We start from the raw sequence: 21,200 nt of genomic DNA, 5'->3' as shown, positions 1-21,200 counted from the left end.
GTGAATGTAGACATCCATTTAGTAACAGCAGATTACATCAGATTAGCTGAGATCTGAAGTTGCTTAACCTTCAAACGTATCCTGAAAGGGATCAGTTGAACCTGCTTGTTCGTTACCATGTCAGAAGAAGGCACTCCATTTCAGATTATACGTGACATGTTTCAAGGCTATTTTAATATGCAGTTGTGGTTGCAGGGTTAGTACGTAAAATACTCCTTTACTCCTTCTGGAGGAGTTACTGTCCATACAGGTGCCACAAGGTTCCAGGAAGAAAGCTAGTACAGCAAGAGGATATCACATGACATTTATTTTAATACTAAAAAGTACAAATTAAAAGGAAGCTTAGATTGTAGAACTTCCTAAAGATCTTGTAGAGATGGATTTTCACAACACACATATATTTTAAATAATGGTTACACATTTCAAAGCCACACTTAAGTGTATGCATATATAATAATATCAAAATAAAGTGATAAAAATGAATCACCTGTTAGTGCAAATTGTACTCAAAAGTCCTGTGAAGTTAAATCTCATGTGGTCAGGTTTAAAATACACTTTCTAAAAAGTTTCATTTCCCCACCATTTTTGGAGGCCTCAAAAAAATAATGTCATTGGATTTTGTTTTTCTATATTTGATGCAAATTAATTAATTGAATATTTAGCTTTCCAGAATGACCATATCACTTAACGTGGCACTTCATCAGACAGACACTAGAGCTCTTAGAAGAACAAGAACCTGGGAAACTAATTCTAGCTGCATAAAGTCAGAGTGGCTGAGACTTGTCTGAAGGATCACAGACTTTGGATTGGCCATTGAGAAGATATTTATTCTCAAAACCTGAGAATCATCAAGAATGCATGTAATACCCATCCATAAATAACTCTATACACAGTCATCCTGAATAAATTCATTGCTCTCACTGTGCAAGGTATTTTTTTTGAAAAATATAAAACAGACTTATACAATCATGAGATTGACTTAGAAATTTTAGAAATCACCGTACAGATTTATTCAGTTTTATGTGCCATCTGAGTGTCAAGCTTAAGAGTGCATTTTGTCTCATTTTCAGGATTTGCTATGCAGTCACAAGCAGTACAAATTCATTTTCCATTTTCAATTCCCACAAATTCATTTGATTCTCTGAGACAAAATTTCAAAAATCCATGAAATGTCATTAAACTCTTTCAAAATCCTGAAAGCTGACATCAGGTTTAGATAGATATCCTGATAAACTTAACATGTTCACAAAAACAAAACTTTGCAATGCTTGTCAATACAGATACTTGGTATAGAAATAAATACATATATGGAGAATCCACAGCAATTCAAATCTGGAAACTTTCAAGGGAAGCTGAGAGAAAGTCATTTGCAAGAGGAATTAGAGGTGCAAAACCTATGCTACTGAACCTAAGCACTTCTTGCTTCAGTTTCTCTCTGCCCAAAGTCACCTTGTCCAACCCTGTAAGAGTCACACTGAACACTTCACTGGCCTTTTTTGTTTGGGCCAGAAATAACAGACCAATAAGCCTAATTCTTGATAACTAAAGTCTTAGTGCTTTGTTTTGTTCTTTTTAATTATTATTATTTTTAATCTATCTAAAAAAACACTTTAAAATTTTATTAACAGAAAACCAATGGATGAAAGAGGCAAACGGATGTTCCAGAAGATTAATTATAACCCGGATTTGACTCGATTCCACATAATCTATGCAGACAAATGAAATGAGTTTTACGATGTCAGTGCACTTTGTGATACACTCATAGGCAAGGCATTGTTTATAGTTATCTCTTGTCTTGTTTGACACCGCACCATTGCCAGGATTGCCCTCCGAAACCTGCAAAGGACAAAAGGGAAATCAGAAAGGTCATTAGCTGGAGAAACAAGCACAAATAAAAAGTGGATAAGATGGCCTTAAGTAGCTTTTGCTTATCCCAGGACTGGGTATAGCTACAACTAAGGAAAACTTACAAATTGAGGAAAAAAGATGATGTAATTTATTTGGTTCAGCAGAATCAGACCAGATAACCTAGAAAGAGGTCACAAGCTCTGCTTGTAGGCTGGTAGTACAGAAAGGAAGGACGCCTTCTTGCAAAACCCAGTTCCCACTTGGGTGCAATGGCTTAGTTAGAGCATTTGATATACTTGCTCAGAACAGCAGAATAGGCTTAACTTATTCACTTTAATGGAAAGTGTCAATCCATCCTAATCAATCACCATGGGGCACATCCCAAACCAAGAAAGGAACTCCTTAGAAGTTGTACATCACTGAGATGTTACAATTTTTGACCATAATCCTTAAAATAAGGAGTCTACTGCTGATGAACCCAACTTCCACAATGAGTCCCTCTGAGAAACCACAAGGAGTTGTGGTCAAAATGACTGTACAAAATCTTCAATGATGCATTCTCAAAAATCTGTATCAATTATTATCTTCTGATGCTGATCCAAACAATTTCTTTTTAGACTTTCCCGTACAAAAGGTCATCTTTGGTAAATCAACAGCAGCTTACCCTTTCACCTCTTCACCAATCTGTTGTGTTTTACAGATGATCTTTCTATGGCTACATGGTATGCTAAAATAATGAAATAGACCATTATTAACTTAGGATCACTTACTTTTTGTTTGCAATGACATAAATGCATGGATTGTAGAACGTGGAAGATTTTGCAAATAGAGGAGCTATGATGGCCATTGCAGGAGAAATTTTCTTTGGGTCTCCAAAAGAAGACCATAAACACACAATGGAATAGGGAGACCACGCCACCAAGAACATTACAATCATCACAACAGACATCTGTAAAACAAGAGGAATACACACTTAACCTGAATATTAAGACCTTACAACCTAACTACAAAAGTATGTGTACCTGTGTGAAAATGCAGCTATCCAGAACCAAATAATGACATGTAAATAAGCACATCTGACAAATTTTGACATATAATAAAATCTCACTTTGGGGATTTAAGTGCACATTATGCTGTATTTTGCCACACTGTTGTTTTGTTACATACAATTTTTCTTCATTGTTAGCATTAATGATTATGTAAATTCATCCATCAAAAAAATTAAAGGGACACAGAAGACTTCACACATGAATTACGGCCACAACTTCAGAGGTGGCAATGCACTGCATGATACCAGCAAATCCTCTACTCCAAAATACATGTTACAGTAACTGTACCCTTGTACCATTGTACCATTCTCATATATATCTGGAAAGAGGTGCGCCCCAATATCCACCAGTGGGTAGGTATCTATGAAAATAAAACGCCACGTTTAAAAATGATCAAGTAATCAACATTATCTAAGTCACCGAAGCTACCAACTTTTGCATAAATCACCCTCATTTAACCACTTTCCAACCACTACCTCTGTTTTCTGTTCAGGTGTAGGTACCCTGAAATTTACTTTCTAACCTTGCTAGAGAGAACATCACAAGTTGTTTCCTGAAGATAAAAGGCTCTGCCAGAATGATAGGTTCCCCTTCAAAACAGACCTGAGATACACATCAAGAAAAAGAGGTCAGAATACAACATTTTGCTCATTCTGGAGAGCACAAGTGGACAAGAGTGGAATCAACTGGAACACTTGATTCTCTGGCTTTTGTCAGGGACATAAATCAGTAACAGAAACTGGAATGGAAATCACAAATTAATCAAGATGACAAAACAAATCACCAGGAAACCAAACAAAACAGCAGGGCTCTTTGTATGCACAGGATGCCCTAGCTTTGTTTACCTACACCCATATTCTGGCCATCAGTGAGGGAGAATGAGAAACAAGAAATAAACAACTATTTTGTGCAAGCTGTTCTAGAGTATCACCAACAAGTAAGCTGTGACTCTCTCCACAGAAGATTCCTGTTTAAACACAAACACAATATCTACAGATAATTACAAAAGAATAGCGACTCTCACATGAAAGAACACTTTCATTTAGAAGAGTTTGGTGCACAGAAAGCTTAAAAGATCCCAAATTGTGAAAAAAAAAGCAATCCAGCTCCAAAGAAGGATAATGCTGAACTCCAAAGCTTCAGTCTTTTTATTTTATTTTATTTAGTCTTTTTATTTATTTATTTAATGTAACTCATGGTCAATGGTAAAGCATGAAAAATGCATCTTCTTCACAAATGTCAGTGTAAACTTATAACTGAATCCTCAGTTTAAAGCATTTTGAAACTTCTTCAGAAATGTGAGATGTTCGTAAGTACTACTTGTCAATTTTTTTTTTCCATAATTTATCAATGAGAACATTTTCCAAGGAATGTTAAGTTTTTAACATTAAGGACATTCTTTTCAGTCTACTCCTAATTTCTGGCTTTTTTTTTTTATTCTTTTTTTTTCTTGTCTCCAACCATAAACCGTATATTTACACAAAACCAAAGGAGCCAGCGTACTTAAAGATTTCTCAAGGACTCTTAAATGTTAAAAGAATGTTAACTTTCCAGGCAGGATGTATCATTCTATGCCATAAATCACATTTGCTACTCTTTACCTAAGAAAGAGATAAGCTCAACAGACTGAAAAGAACAAGGGGAATTGCACAGCTTGGGAGCTTAGAAATGTGCTTTCATTTGTAGGCCATAAGTGTAAATCAGCGTTGACCAATCCATTTCTGACCAGTTACACCTGTGAACCTGGCAGAGAGCCTAAAGACTGCGCAGTCAAAAAGAGTAAAACTATCTTAGAGAATCCTCCTAGGACATCTCTGAGGTACAATTTTCTGCAGTGACAGAGGACAGCAGCAGGGCAAATTCACATGGCTCCCAGCCTTCGAAGTAGCTATTTTTGTCCAGGAGGAGTATTACACCAAGAGTAAGGAATCTAGTGGTGTAAGTCAAACCAGTTTTCACCAAGGCTAAATTTCAGTTAATATTTGGTAAGAAAGAAGGAAAAGAGAGAATGTAGGAAACAGAAATGCTTAAGAGGCTGCAGTGTTCCTTTGCCCTCAGAACTCTGGGGCAAAAAAACATGCTTAAAATGAAACATGCTCTCTTTTACCATACCTTTGTTACATCTACTTGGTCAGACCAATCCGTGTTGATGCTCTCCAGGCAGTTAGTGCTGGTGTACTTTTTCATTGTCCGGGAAACATTGTAATAACAGTAAAACATGACTGTTAAGGGTACAACAAAATTAACAGCAATTACACTCATTGTGTAGGAAACAAAGGACCTGATAAGACAGAAAAACAAAACACAGTAACTTGCAAATATCCATCCGTGAAAGGTTACTGAATAATATGATATTTTGATTTCATTATGAAGTTCAAAATAAGCTTTTACAGAATTAAGAAAAATTTCTTTAGTTTTGTTTTTTTTTGTTTTGTTTTGTTTTGTTTTTTGTTTTTATTAGCAGCTACAAGTCTTGCAGTTTTCAAGCACGGCTCATTTTCTTATTTTAACTTATTTTCTGGAGTTGCTCTAGATTATTTCCATTGCTTTTAAATTACTTTTATAAATTAGATTCATGCTTTAGCAAGAAGGTTTTTTGTGTGTGTGTGTGTTTTTGTTTATTTGTTGTTTTTTTTGTTTTTTTTTTTTTTTTAATACAGTAGTAAATTAAACAATCTGAACCCTCAATAAGAAGGAATTTAAAAGAAAGGGTGAGAAGGAACCTTACGCATCATTTTTCCTCCAATTGACTGTGCATGTTGCTCCAGTTGGATCTGGAGCATAGCCAGCCCATCCTACAGTGGGCATGGAAGCCCAAAAGACGGCATTTATCCAAGCAGCAAGGATCAGGGTAGCATAGGTACGGGTAGTCATTCTTCTTCCTGCAAAGGAACACATACAATCACAAACTGTTGTCACGCACAATAAAATGATACAGTTTGAGTCTTAGTTCATAGAAGCCCGCGAGTGAGTGATTTTTGACTAAAAATACAGTACCTATATCAGGCCTGCAGATTGTCAGGTAACGGTCAACTGCAACAACAGTGAGCAAACCAATACTCGCCATCCCAAAAAAGATATTTAAGGCAGCATAGATCTGAAATTTAAAAAATAAATAAGCAACATATCCTTTCTGAGAAATCTTTCAAAGGTACAAACATAAATTTGTGAACTGAATCTAAAGCACTATGATACATTATATTCAGACAGCGTTCTCTTCTGTAAACAAGAGTACAGAATGAACTAATTCAATGCAGGCAATGTAGAGGTAGCTCATTTAAAACTAAATGTTTCATAAGCAACCTTCCTATTTGCTCATCAGAATTCCTAAAGAAGGTTTCATCTGGTTTATGTTGACATGGGTTGTGCTTCATATGACCTCAAGAACTCCCAAAGCTTTGGAAGTGAGATTTCACATCAACGTCAACCCACTGTGAGTCTTGATCCAAGGATATTAAAAGTAAGGCTTCCTGTTAAAGAATGTTAAAGAATTTTGAGCTTGAAATTATTGGATACCCAGGCAGGTGATGTCAGATTGCTATAAATACCTATTATATGCAGGCCAAAAATATATAGTGCTGTTAATATTTTTTTCAAATCACATTTTCAGCATATACCTTCATATTACTACTAATTTTTCTGAGCACTTAAGCCCAACAGCCTGTTTAAAAGTAGACTTAAATCACAATACACGGTGAGCAAATGGCACTCTCTGCTAGAGAAGCACAATTTGTCAGTTAGTCTGAACTTTTAAAAAATAGATAGCTATTAAAACTAAGCCAGATCTTTAATGGAGCCCTTTAATAGCCTTACAGGCCTACACCTGGGAAATCCCTAGTCCCATCCTGAGAAAGATGTGTTTGTTAAGCAAAACCCATTAAGGTCTGTCATGCTCACCACCAAAACAGCAGCCATATCCAAAGTCTTAACAACCAGCTCAGTCAAATGAGTCAAACTACAACCTTCTTCATTTCAGGACTTCATGTCCTAAGATTTTTTTAAAGCTATTTTAAAATATCTCTGGATGATAAATGTAAGGTTACACGTCAACGTTTTCAGGCTTGAAATTATAATTTTGGAATGGAATTAAAACCAGATCCAACATGCAGAAATTGTTCATTTCACATAACATTAGCTGCAGGTCAAGAGTCAAATTTTGCATCTCCACCTCTTAAAGGAACTACTATCAAGTAGAGCTATTATTCATTTCTCAGTTTGTGTTGAAGTGCTCAAAACTTTCTCCCTGCCTGAATTACAATACCTGGCATCCAGTATGTCCAAATTTCCAGCTTCCATGAAGATCTGAGGCAGCTGACATGGGGTAGCCAATGCCACTGACGCCAATGTCAGTAAAAGCCAAGTTGATAATAATTGCATTGGTTGCTGTCCGAAGTTCTTTGTACTTAACAAAGATCCCTAGCACAACAATGTTACTGAAAATGCTTATCACTCCTGTAGAAACAGAAATAGAAACTTTACAAAAGATGAAGGCAAGCCAGCAATGCACTTACAAAAGAAAAGGCAGCCTATTGCAATATTTAAGTCCTAAACAAGTTTTATATTTGGTCAGGCACAGTTTTGCAAAGCAGAAAGATACCTGAAAGAGAGAAAAGCTTTTTTTATTAACTTGCAAGCCACATGATTGCTAAGCCTCATCAAGCAACATGGATGATTCTTGTGGCCTGCCGCAGCGGCCTAGCTGGGCCTGCATCAGAGCTGTTTTCTTCACCCGACCAGCTCCAAGCTCTAGGGCTGCATCACAACCATGGCACAAGTCCAGCTTGTGAACACCCTCCTGCCTCACTATTCCCTGTAATTGTAAACCTTTACGGCAGGGCTTGGTCTTGTTACCTTGTTTCTTTCCTTTCTGGCACAGGTTTGACCTCCGCTTTCTTCGCAGAACTAGGACTCCAGAAACCAAGCTCCATGTGCCCCAGAAAGTTAAAAATAAGCATTCTCCAATCCCTAATTTAAGTGCTTTTACAATTAAATTCTTCAGAAAGGTGCAACACAGGTGGCACTGAGCAGTTGGACTGTGCCCAAAGACTACTATTTGTCTACTGGCAATTTCTTGTGCTGCCTAAGAATAATAATAAAGAAATACAGTACTAAAGCTAGCATCTACACCCTCCTCCAAGCTTTTTCTAATCCTAGTGACCTACATTGAGAAGCCCACATTCTTCTTTTCTCTGTCTCTTCCTCCCTATTCTAGCCAAATCCTACTGCTTGGCCCTTGAAATAAGTTAACATGGCAATCCCACAAAATGGGGTGTTTTTTTTTTTTTTTTTTTTTTTTTAATTCTCTATAGACTGAGAAACATTCAGAGCAAATGACTATCCTGTAGAGTTTTACCAGCCCATCACTAATAACAATAATAAGAGCTAATAAGGTTACAAATACCATTTTGCACTTCACCAGAGAAAGACTCATAAACCTTATTCTCAGAGAAGCAGAATTCCAGAATGTTCAAGAAAACTGGCCATAAAAAAAAAAAATGTAAATAGTAACAGGAATTTGTAAGTTGCTCATAGATTTCCTTGTCTCATACAGCAGTCATAATATCACTGAACCAAATACTAAACTTACAAACACTTGTATAACTTGAGCACCTTACATTACAAGTGCAGAGAAGAATGTTACGTTGGTAAAAGTCAAACAACACAGTATCCATGGAAATGCCCCTCAGAATTTTATTTTATTTTATTTTATTTTTTGTTAAAACATTTCACCCCTGAAGCAAAACACTGTACTTTTCAGCTTTACAGAACTGGAGGGGTAATTCTGAAAGGAGCTTGAGTGAATAGCTGTCACCCTGGATATAGTGCAAGAAAACAAAATCACAGCATCTGGCTCTACACAGGATTTTAACTTTTCATCCATATTCCCACAGCTGTACAGCCTAGCAGACATAGAGAAGTACACACAATCGGGCTCGGTGAAATCAAAACAGCAGGCTACCCGGCAGAGTGAAACCCAACCTTTGCCCTCAGGAGTGAAATAAGGTCTGCACTGCTCTCACAGGTCCCGTGACAGGCACAGGGTAAGAGTTTCACACCCTCACCTCCTCTCCAACTCTGAAGAGCACACCCATCTTCTTTCAGTTGTTGCCCACCCTTAAAGGAAGCTCATTCTTAAAAGAAGCTCATTTAAGAGATTCAGTTGATTTGATTTTAAAATTAAAAGTGGAAAAATTATAATTAATTCTCAGCTATTTCTCTTTTCCATTCTTTTTTTTTTTTTAAAAAAAAAAACAAGCATGTCTTTTCTCAGGTAGAAGTCCTCTGCCTACATAAAACTAACGTTACAGGTGATGCTGGAGGTGCACAGCCACACAGATGCCATCACCTATTGTATTTCACACATTTTAGGAACACTGTGATGCCATCAGCCCCTAAAATGAACAAAAGCAGGAAGCTAGGGACCAGATGTGAATCAAGCAGCACCTCCAATGCCAGCTCTGCCAGTTCTCTGCTGACAGGTAGCGTTGTCTCCTGGGAGATAGGAAGAACACGACTCAAAAGTTTACAAAACAGTACAGGCTTCTTACAAGACATGCTTTAACAGATTTTACATCTCCCAAGAATGAAATCAGGGATACAACAGAACTGTAAACTCATAGACTTGAGGTGAAGGAAGGATCCTGCTAGACACATTTAGTGCTTCAGAGCATAATCTTCAGAAGAAAAACACAAGGAAAAAAATCTAGAAAAAAGATTCAATCTCAAACAAAGCAAGAAAACACATGTATATGCAACAGCTGGCTTTTTTCCCCTCTGAGAAAGAGGTCAAATAGAAGAACCAAGTTTCTCCAGGCAGCAGTTAACGAGAGCTCGCTTCTTAGAGGGCAGAGAGCACAGAGCGAGCCCAAGACTTTTAGTAACCTGATATTGTCAGCCACGACAAACTCATTGGATTCAGAAGCAGCATGCAGATGCTGCCATTTGGCCTGTGAAATATCTTAGGGCTAGACAACTATTCCCATATTTTTCCCATTAAATCTTGTGATTTTTTCAATATGCAGATAAAAACCTCATATATGACTTGATCAGGGACAGAAAATTCTGTTATTGTTCCTCTTCCCAGTGAAGCAATGAAAACTAAAGGTAGACTGCATGCAAATACAAGCCCCAACAGCGCAGCAGGACATGTGGGTAGTAGCATCAAAATGAAGTAGGTTAGGTTAGGTCCACGTGTGACGTGGAATTTACTTTTCCAGTTAGCATTTAAAAATGACACCAGAGCACTTCACCATTACAAGGTGGAAGATAACCACATGGCTTCTTCCTGCGGGCTGAGCATGCCTGCTGTCGTCACTAAAATTAGTACGCTGACCACCGCAGACTGCGGTACCTAGCAATGACTTCTTTCTCAGAAAACAAAGCAATTACTTGTCAAAGAAAGAAATGTTCAAGCCTTTTAAAAAGCAACACTGTACCTGTCCTTCATTCTTTTTTCTTGGACACCTCCTTATTAACACATTTTCCAGATGTGAGATTTGCCATGGTAAGGCATTCGAAAAGCAAACAATCAGACTTTCAAAGATGCTATAGACCTTACTGTCAAAAACATTCCTCACAAAGAAAGCAAAGGTCAAGTCACAGCCAAAAGACTTATTAGATTCCCCAGTTATAATACGAAATAAGCCCAAGGTGGGTTTTTTTTGTTTACTTTTTAAAGGCATTTAATTTCCATAACTGCTAACCCCACTGCTAACAGTGCAATAGGTTTTATCGTTAACACCAGATGGTCAATCTACCTGAAAAGACCACCTCGTTACATTCGGTGTAATCCATTGTAATTAAAATATAACCAAGTATCCTACGTATCTGCAGCAGCTAACAGAGCCAGTTACCTGCAAATAGTATGGTAGCACTGCAGAGTGTATCGAGTCTTCCAATACTTCACCACCGTCCATCTCCACAGCTTCTCAACAGGTCTAGTGAGCTGTGTAACTACTCTACCAATTTCTGTAAAAATCTGAAAATACCTACTGCCTTTGCATTCAAAAACATTCTCTTTATGAGACCAGGGCTTTGATACTTCCCACTTCAAACAGATATGCTAAATAAAATGTGACCATCATCAGTACTATTTCATATAAACCCCAAGTACATTAATATTTTAAAGTAATTCAAAAGGCCATTAAAATGTAGAAAATGTACGATGCAATACAGTCTATAATTAAAGTATTTATAAATTTAATTTTACATAATAAAAATACAGAAGGCCTGTTTTCAAAAACACTGTAGGTTTCAGCATTTGGTCAGGATGATATTTCTTTGCTACAGCAGTCAAGGGTTCAAAAAAACATCACTGAAACAGTTGCAGCTATAACAATAAGAATGTTTTCAAAAAAAAAATCCATAATCATTCAGGTTTAGCCAGAGGCCATTGCAGTCATAGACAACACAAAATGTCAAGCCTTCCAGTGGGCTTTTTCCAACGTGTCATCAATGAAAAATACAGCTGCAGGTGGAGTCTGCTCTTCCCTGATTAATGACCAGCTCCCTCCCTCCCAGTCACATTCCAACCCTTCCCCTTACATCCCCCCAAGAGACACCCCTCACATGCTCAGACTACACGTATATGACCGTGAACATGTGGCCCAAGAGAAATCTCAAGATAGCTTCAAGCACATCACAGAAAAATGCAAGATGTGACAGCTATGTCCTATTTTTATCTCTTTTGCAAGCTGGCAGAAGTTAATTCTCACTCTTCTATAATTACATATCAACAAAATGTATTTTTCAACACACAACACTGCCTTCAAACACCGACCAGAAAACTTATGTTTCTGCACATTTTGTTCAGCCCAATTATTGTCAGAAAACTACGGATAAAAGCAATCAGAGGTGTGTAACACAAAAATGACATACCATTGCTGCTACTACACAGAATGAGCATTCAAATCTAGTTCTATTTTAAAAAAATAAAGTTATTTGCCCGTGCCCATACCTGCTGTTATTAAGTAAGCTGCAACTATGTTGTGCTCAGTCTGTGTAAAGGCTGAATGAGCTTCATTGTCACTTTGTGAGGAACCGGATGAATCATTCCAATGCATTTTGGACAAAAGAGACTTGTCCTCTGTCCTCTGCAAGCGCTCATCAAGACGAGGAAACGCTACAAAGCCCTGTCAGGCAAATTCTTTCGTTATCCAACAGACTCACTGAACAATTAAAAAAAAGAGGCGGGGGAGAGCTGCCCCACCACTGACAGCCTCCAAGAATGATTTAATTGGACTAAAGTGCAAAGAAGTTTACGCTCCCAATCTATGCAGGAGAAAAGCTCGTTAATTAAAACAAAGAACAGCACAGAACTGCGTACGTTTCCAACAGGATACTTAAACTTTATTCTTACTGCTAAAGAGATTAAGTGTCACATGCCCCCAGACTTTTTGCTTCAAACCTCTTGTGCAATGCTTCAGAAACCTCAGTAAAAATTGACTTGGGTCAGTTGGTCATCAGCCTGGCTCGGAAATACTTCCAGTCACCAGAGAGCACACAGCAGAAAAGCACAAATGGCGATTTCTTTAAAAAGCGTGGTGTGTTTATTCTGAAGTCCATCCCTTCAAATACATAAAGACCTACTTTCTCCTCTTCAGGACTCTTGGTTTGATTTAAACACTCAGACTGACAACACCCCCAAGAACAGCCCAGTATTTCCTAAAGCAAAACGTGACTTTCAGAAAATTCAATTTTTATATTTTTCAAGCAGCCGGGTCTGCAGAGAACAGGTGTTAAACGCGCCTTACAACCCTGAAGACACTTCCTCTCCCAGACACACACAGGTAGGCTTGGGCAAGTTTTCCTAAGCAGAAAATAATTAGACATTTTCCAAAAGGTTGAGCAGTGGGAGATTTTCTTCTTCTCTTCGGTGATGAGGCACCAGCACACCAGCGAGATGCTCAAGGCCTTGTGCAAAACCCTGTGCAAATATTAGCTGCAACAAACCCTTGCCCAGAGCTTATATGCAGCATCAGTCTCAGCAATCAAAGCTGTTTACCTCCAGCTCTCCTCTTTACAGTTCTGTTCTTATAGCGGGGATAAAAGTCACAAGGACAACCAACCAGTGCTACTCATCTCTAACCTGTGAAACACCCCTAAAGCTTTCCCTCCCACTCCTCAGCTTTCCAAAGCAGACATCCTCTGTCTTTCGGCTACTTCAATCCAAAGGTAAGTAAACGTTGATCTAAAACTTAGGCAGTCGTGACAATTTGTTGTCATTGCTACAGAAGATCACAAGTCACAGGTCTACCAGCAAAGGTGTCAATGGCACAGAACTACCTTCATGCACTCTTATTTCCCAGGGTAATCGTATCAATACACTATTTTTCCTGTCAGAAACGAACTAGGCAGGATCAGGGTGGGAGCGGATCGAAAGGGGAAATGACCTGTTCAGCAACGAAGCTACTTCCCTAGCGCCCCATTGTCCTGCCATGAAAGATAAAAGCATAATGAAAATTTTATACCTTCACTCTCCTCCCCTGAAACTTTGGCAAGGTTTACAAAAGCATCTCTAAGCTCAAAACTTCCACAGAACTTGGAGCTTGCAATGCTGACTGCCTCAAAAAGCAAAGCATCTCTGTTCGTATTCAGATCGGATTCCGGACTCGGGTAGCAGAGTTAATGAGACCATGCAGATTTTATACACACCTGTTGGTTAAAATCAGAGTTTCTAATATGTGCAGTCCATCCTGTTTCCATCTCTGCTTAAATTCGGCTGATATTAACGTAACAGGAACTGAGAGGAAAACGGTCAAAATTAAAGACATTACCTAAAAGTAACAGTTTATAAAACAAAGCCAAAATATAGAGGAATTCACTATTAAAATATACAAATAACCTCAAACGATAGAGCTTTTCCATTCTAATTGGCCCAGATCAGTAGGAACAAAATGCAATTTCTATTTGAGTCGATTCTTCAATTTGTAGACACCTGTACAGATACGGGGCAATGCAAGACTCATTACAGGGCTTAGCAAGTTGCAAACATTTCGGTTACATATAAAGTATTCAAAAGCATATTTTAATCCACAGGTAGTAAGAGTAGAGAAATTTTCTGTTTGCATTAAGAAATTATCTCATGTTTATTAGGTGTATCAACACTAGAGGGCTGTATAAGGCAGTGCTTCCCTTTAATCTTACTTCTATAAACATTTAAATGGTTCAAAACTGAAGGCAAACAATGTAATAAATCATATTTTTACTTCCCACACAAAGTCTCTAGATTTAAACTGCTGATTAGAAAAGTTTGAGTCTGTAAGCAAAAGACTTTTAGCTGGCTGAACAAAACACCCTGAAATATGTAAGGGACTCCAAAAACCTTTTTACTTGTCATGCTTGATCCATTAACCATCCATTTTCCAGTACACCTTTTCTTGCCAAGACAATACTTGGCACTACTGAAAGTAACTCTGCACCACTGTAAAAGTGACTGTCAAGTACTGCCTCAGGAAGATGGCCACGGCTTCTTGTGAGTGCTAGAGGGAATCGTTCTGTTCTACAACAGCCAGTGCTGCAGCCCTGGGTTAAAACATCCCAGTTATCTTCTGGACTTTGTCAAATTTCTGTCAAAGTAACATAAATCTGTGAGCTGTATCAAATGATCCTTCCACAGCAACTACAGAAGAGACAAGGAGAGAAACATCCTTCCAGATATGACTTTTAGAGACGCTCAGTCTTAATAGCTAGGAAGCTTTACTATACACTTCGTGTGTTATTCTGTTCAGCAAAAATTTAGATCCCACGTTAAAATTATACGTATATAAAACCAGAAGTCGAGTGCGGCACAGCCAACAGGTTCAAGATACCTTAAGCAATCTGATCCCAGTGATTCAGCAGCTGCCAGTCAGCTGAAAGTTAAACCTTCTGCCTGGGTCAAATGCTGCAGTGACTAACACGCTCACTTGCAACCGCGTTCGGAGAGCAGGGCTCGGTTATCGGATGCGCTGCCCCAGCCAGCAGGTGCAGGCACAGATGAGGACGCAAGGACACAGGTAGGGGACACCGCTACTGCGAGGGTCCTGGGCGGGGAAGCCAAGTTTTCGGGGCGTGCTGAAGCTGCTCCTGAGCTTCAGAGGAATTCTGCAGTCCTACCTCGCTGCCAAAGCAAGGGACACTCAGGAGGCTCTCCAGGTGGCCCGAACATTTGCCCCCGAGGCTGCTGCTGGGGAGGAGAAATCTAAGGAGCACCAAACTGTCACTGAAAGCCTTCAGCACCATTAAGCCACCCCTCCCCGCACCCACTTTCAGACTGCAGTGTGATTTGCACAAATATAAAACCCAAACACTTTGCACACTGGGATCAGGAGCACAGCGACAGAACCACAGACAGGACTGGAACAAAAGGCTCAGAAGGGGAAAGGAGTCATATAAAATCATGGACCCTGTATTTTAGTTCATTTCAGCATCACATTGCAGACAAGAAATGACATTTTACAGACAGTAATATTTTTTTTTTCCTCTAGTACAATTAGCAACTGCTCAGTGGGTAGGTGGGATCAGGTGCCATAGCACAGAGGTGGCAAGGCAGACTTGGGACTGGATGGGCCCTGCCAGACTAAATACATTCTTACCCAGCACCTTGTAAAAAAGACAGGTATGACACACAGCAGAAATCAACACAGGAATCCAGACACTGCTTCCTCATCCGGCAGCTCATTTCACACCCGATTGCTAAGGATATTCTTCCATCAGCATTTGAATGTCCTAAAACCTCCGCAAAGATTTAAGATTACGAATTCTCTCTGGATGTGTGTTTATCCCATCCAACCTAGCCTACAGGTGTAAGGCAGGTAATCCACTTCTCTGCAATCAGAGCCCGATCTTTCCTCTGGAACTACAATGGCTAACATTGCTCTTTACCCTCTGACATGAAAGTCTTCTTCTGCCTTGCAACACGGCTTCAGACTTGAGCACGACTCACTGCTCCACCTGCTGTGAGTCGAAGCACATGCCTCGTGCCCTGTGCTGCAGTACTGGCACTTCCCCAGCTGCCGCATCAATGCAACTGGAAGGTGACAGCAGCAGCCGGCTGAGAGCAGGCAGTATCCATGAGGCAGTATCATTGAGTTGCAACGTCGTATCCCAGAGAGAGCTTCCAATAGCTACAAGATTTCGTCTGGATAAAGGGCAATTCTAATTCTACCACGCCTCAAGTCAGAGCCCTAAGTTGCTTAGGCCTGGCAACACATGGTAACAGCAGTCTAAATACCTTTAAAAGTCTGTATTTAATTGACCCAATTAAAATTAGGTCTGTAGTAAGGGATACTGACTATTTTGTTGTTATTACTTCCCAATTGTGCTGTGGTTGAATAGTAGACTCCAATTCTTCTTATAAAAGCAGACCTAGCAGAAGTTTCACTGTATTTTTGCTTTTACTGAAAAGCATTTTTTTTGTTATCCTACATAGCATGCGTTCAGACTGCGTAACTGAATCCTTGAAGCTTTCTTCCTAGCTTGTTTCAAGTTTTGTTTCAGAGATGGTTCAAAACTAGGAGTCTTGCCCAGTTCTGGCACTGACAAAGGCTATTAGAACTCATTTTCCTGCAACTGTGTTCATTATTGGGAAGTGCAACAGCATGTTCAATTTCAAAATGTACTCCTTTCCACCCTGTGCATGGTGCTCAAAGTATTTTTCACCTAGATTATTCTACAGACATCTTTTCAAAAATGCTTGCTATGAGGGTCTGCCAACACTCCCCACTCCAAATGAAATCCAGGGAGGAAGATTCTACTTCCCTATTCATATTCAATTTCCAAAGCTAAGGATAGAGAGAATCAGGGTGCTTCTACATGCTCTAAGAAAACACAGTTATTAGCTTTTCAACACCCCCCACAATACATCCGATTAAAAAGACCAAATCTGTACTGAAGGCTTGTGCAGCCTTTTTCAAGGCTTTTTAAAGCAATGCTTAACTGAAAGCACAGCATGCAGAGGAGCCCTGCGATGGGCTATTTAATCTCACACCTCCGCGACCTCAGAGCACTGGAACATCAAAACCTCGAGAGAAACAGGCTAAGAAGGTGAGGACAGTTAAAAACCCTTAGCACGTTTAGTATTGGTGTAATTAGATACAATTAGGTGACAAGAATAGAATTAACCTTGTTTTGTTCATTAGACAGTATCTTCTGAGAAGAACAGGTCTTAATGCCTTTGGCTTTCATTGAGATCCATACATAAAAACCCATAAAATACTCTTTGCCATCTTCCTTTTCTCATATATGTTACTACGCATAAAAAAAAAAGTCTGTAGACATAACATTTTTAAGTTGGTAAAAAATAGTTCACTATGGTTATTTAAAAGGCACGTCCATTTTAGAGCAAGCCAGAAGACTCCATGTAAAAAGGGGATAAGAACAAGGGATCAATCACACATGGTAACAGGTTCATACTGACAAAGGTGCATGTGGTGAACCTGCTCGGTGTTTCTTTTTCTAAAAAAGATTTCAAATGATTGTTTACTCCAGACTCCGACACGAAGTCAAGCATTGGCTAAGTCATTTGTCAGAAGCAAACAGTTTAAGAATAACATTGAATCTTGGCTTAGTTTAAAATGTTGAAGGATATTCGAAGCAAGCTTCAGTTCTTCCCATGTTGAAAAATAGTCGTTAACAATAATGGTCATTTCATAGTTTCAAGTTCTTTATAAAAAGAAATTTTCAGGATCCTTTAGGATTTTTTTTCTTGCTTTTCACCTCTGTAGATGATACGGTAAGACAGCAGGAAGATAATCGTTGTTCTGTTCTTAATATCCTCTCCCTATTTTAAGAAAGAAAAATAGACTGAATAATTCGCAACCTCAATGCTTTTAAAGCAAATAAATGATACACAAATCTATATGAATTGGTGAAATAATTCTTCATTGTTAACTCTTCAACTTATAGTCCTTTTTCATGCAGAAACTAGCATGGTTTTTACAAAGCATCAAAAAAACACAGAATACTGAGCTTTGGTTTAAGCTAGCTACTGTGATGCACAGCAACCTTTTTGTATAAAACTATGAACACCGATATGAAATAAAAATATGTTTAATATTTAAAAGTTTATAAATTGGGAGCTTTTCTTATTATGGAAATATAAGAACTGCACACTTACCCCGAAAGCCTCCTCCACCACCTCTTCCTCCTCTGAATCCTCCTCCTCTTCCTCCACCTCCTCTGAATCCTCCTCCTCTTCCTCCACCTCTTCCTCCTGAAGAGAGGAAAGAAATTAAACATAAAGAATTTACACGCTCCTAAGAAGTGTAACAATTTACTTCATTTACAGCTTCTGAAAAGAAAACCAAACCCAACCAGAAATGGTTAACTGTGTCATCCTGGTACCTTCTCTTCGAAGGAAGATCTGCAGCATTTTAGGTGTTGTTGAGTATCCAGTGTCTAGAATTCTAAACACGCTAATGAAACTCCAAGGTAATCGTTGGCTGTCACGAAAAAAAAGTTAACCACAACTGTGATATGTGAAATCAATAGATCAAAGAATTTTGAAGTATATGTGCCTCCCTGCACACAAGGGGGCAGGGTGGGGAGGAAAGAGAAAAAAATCTAATATAAGAGAAAATGCTTAATTCCAGCATAAACTGAGGAGTACACTACAGATCATGATCAACAAGCAGAGAAGGATGAGATCTACCGTATCTTCACCTCTTCTCTCAAAACACTGCATTTCAAGTATTTTGCCCAAACTAGATTTTTAGAGTATATTACGAATGCAGCTTTTGCTGGTTTGTGTGGGTATAATCCACTATCGTTTACCACAAGTTGATTCGTGCTCATGCTTTCTCTCTTCATTATGTATCAGTGTACTCTCTTTCCTGCATTTTGAAGCGATTACTTAGCTAGCTACAAAAAACAACCTCCTGCCTATGGAAAGGTGTCACTATCTCCTCCACTGAGCTATCAAACAGAAAAATGCATAATGTTTCTCTTTAATGAACACAACTGTTTATTCAACTATTTAACTGTAATTTTACCAAAAGCAAACAAGCAAATGTTCTGCAGCTTTCATTTTTGGGATCTCACCTCTGCCTCCGCCTCTTCCTCCTCCACGTCCACCACCACGTCCTCCTCTACCACCTCCGCGGGGAGCACCTTTTTCTCCAGGAGGCCTTGGCAAAAACCTCTGAAGGGGGAGCAGCTTTGCTGGATCAATGTAAAACTGCAGGAAAAGAGTTACTTTAGGCTTTGAGAATACTGAGGTTAAAGGGCACTTCTTTAAGTGCCCTATCTCTCTTCTTTTACAAACGCTCACAGTCTGATCTTAACCCATTGTTAGAATAATAAAATGTTAGGAAATTATTAAAATATAGGTGATATTTGTATTTTATGCCTTTCATTCATTACATCTATCTTCCTTTTTTGTTCTTTAGGAGGGAAGAGCATAAAAGGTGCAAAATTGAGAAGGATGAGTAAATGAACATTTTCTACGTACCTATAGCTTTAAAAGTCAATAAAAACTTTTAATAAAGTATTATTTAACTGATGACATATCTAACTGATAACATACACAAGAATTGTGTTATTGAGGTTGGCTAACCTTTTGCATTTTTTTAAAAGAAGAAGCTTTCATGTTCTCAGACAATTTCACTGAAAAATACTGTGAGTTTCATTAAGGAACACACCAGGAATAGAACATTTGAATAGCACTTTTGATTATCACACAATAGAATTTAGACATTTCAGACAACATATAAATTAGCATTTTACAGAAGAAACTAAACATCACTACCACAAATTATAGTTATAACTGAAAGACCTGTAGAGACCATTTCTACTTTTTTTCATAGTTACAAACACCGTATTTTGTAGTAAATTTGTTTTTCTTCCACTTATTGAGGCATAAAAAAGAACATACTGGTGAAAAGAGTATATAAAAATGTAATTGTAAAGAAACAAATCTGCTTGGCCAGTACCTATCTCTATAGCTCCAGGGTGACCACAGGGTGTATCTGGAACAGCAGAGATGCTGCAGGGCCTTTGCTAGCGCTGTGCTGGCTTGTATGACTGCCTGGCTGGGGGATGAGATGAGGCAGCAGGGGCTGCTCAACCCAACCACAAGCTCATCCTTATCCTACAAGGATGTGGTGGACACTGTGCAGCTCCACAGGCAACCCTGTCCTTATCCTGTGGCTCTTCAACATGTAAGGGCATTTTTGTGTACTTCCAAAGACCATGAGCCGCTGCTGGCCAACTCTGCTCAGTAAAACTCAAGATTAAATGGAGAACCAAGGAGCTGCAAAACGCACTCTAGCTCCCTTTTTATTTCTTCGTACACTGTAACAGGAAAACAAGTTTCTGAAATTCAATTCTGATGCAGAAAGCAAACCTGTAAGTTAATACACTCAGACTGTGAGAAGGTTTTAAACCTGTGTGTTTAGTCCCCATTTAGAGAGGGACAGGAAAATGAACAGTTTCCAAATTCTGCATCAAACCTCTTGAACGGTCAATCAGCCCTTAAAAAAGCAAACACCACGTCACACATACTTTTGAAGGATACAAAATCTGTTAGCTGCCCAAAGATTTCATCCACTTTGCCAATCTGCTCCTTATTATCCAGGTACACGGGCGCGTTGAAGTAAGGCACCCTGTTCTCTTCTGTTTTACACTTACAAACGAGGTCATCTTCACACGGATGCATGAACTCTCCCAACACTGCAATAAACGACAAACAAGCTGATGATCTCGAATAGCCCCTTTACGTTAAAGGGATAAAATCTCTCCGTGTAACTTACAAACTACCGTTTCTGGAGGCCCCTGGTCGTATCCACCTCTGTTGAAGCCTCCTCGGCCGCCTCCCCGGCCGAAGCCCCCTCGCCCACCGCGGTTAAAGCCCCCTCTGTCGCCGCCGCCTCCTCCGCGATTAAAGCCGCCTCCTCTTCCTCCTCCTCCTCCTCCTCCTCCGCCACCTCTTCCTCCTCTCCCGCGGAAAGCCATCCTCTACCTCCTCCTGAACGGCGACGGCAGGGCACCACCTGGTGAAGGAGCAGAAGGCATTTATTACGGATCAGAGCACAAACAGAGGCCAGCACCGGCGGCCCCGCGTGCTGGCTGCCGCCCCCACCCCGGCTAAAACCACGCGGGACAGACGCGAGGCGGCAGCAGCCACCCGCAGCCCCTCCACCGCGCCCAGCCTCCCTCAGGGCCGTCTCCCCTCTCACCTCAGGGGCGGTTTTGCCGGTCCCCACCGGCCCTAAGGTCTTTACCGGCCGTAACGGCAGCCCCACGCGGGCGCTGCGAGGCGTTGCGAGGGCGGGCCGCCGAGCGCGCCGCCTGCCGTAAAGCAGAGAGCCGGGGCCGCGCGACAGC

The 21,200-nt window shown here is 39.6% G+C and overlaps 2 protein-coding genes and 1 long non-coding RNA gene across 3 annotated transcripts; 1 reads left to right on the top strand and 2 right to left on the bottom strand.

Moving 5' to 3' along the window:
* Positions 1-256: 256 nt before the first annotated feature.
* Positions 257-12,031, bottom strand: RRH (retinal pigment epithelium-derived rhodopsin homolog). The gene is made up of 7 exons (XM_084517258.1): positions 11,854-12,031; positions 7,159-7,349; positions 5,895-5,994; positions 5,626-5,779; positions 5,010-5,178; positions 2,619-2,797; positions 257-1,836 (listed from the first exon to the last, which is right to left on the bottom strand). Exons 1-7 carry the CDS (start codon positions 11,957-11,959, stop codon positions 1,731-1,733), a joined length of 1,005 nt encoding a protein of 334 aa, XP_084373384.1. The 5' UTR covers positions 11,960-12,031; the 3' UTR covers positions 257-1,730.
* Positions 12,032-12,219: 188 nt separating this feature from the next.
* GAR1 (GAR1 ribonucleoprotein) lies at positions 12,220-21,166 on the bottom strand. Its single transcript, XM_084517256.1, has 7 exons — positions 21,053-21,166; positions 20,627-20,866; positions 20,392-20,546; positions 19,432-19,491; positions 18,918-19,053; positions 17,995-18,090; positions 12,220-17,658 (listed from the first exon to the last, which is right to left on the bottom strand). The coding sequence occupies exons 2-7, from the start codon at positions 20,826-20,828 to the stop codon at positions 17,645-17,647; spliced, it is 663 nt and encodes a 220-aa protein (XP_084373382.1). The 5' UTR covers positions 20,829-20,866; positions 21,053-21,166; the 3' UTR covers positions 12,220-17,644.
* On the top strand, positions 14,799-19,013 carry LOC311435830. Its single transcript, XR_014692426.1, has 3 exons — positions 14,799-14,893; positions 18,166-18,308; positions 18,897-19,013. It is a non-coding gene; the product is annotated as an uncharacterized lncRNA (long non-coding RNA).
* Positions 21,167-21,200: the final 34 nt, after the last annotated feature.

The sequence above is a fragment of the Aythya ferina genome (assembly GCF_964211825.1).
Source record: "Aythya ferina genome assembly, chromosome: 4".
Taxonomy (NCBI): domain Eukaryota; kingdom Metazoa; phylum Chordata; class Aves; order Anseriformes; family Anatidae; genus Aythya; species Aythya ferina.
The sequence above is the reverse complement of the archived record's forward strand: the minus strand, read 5'-3'. Positions and strand labels throughout refer to the sequence as shown.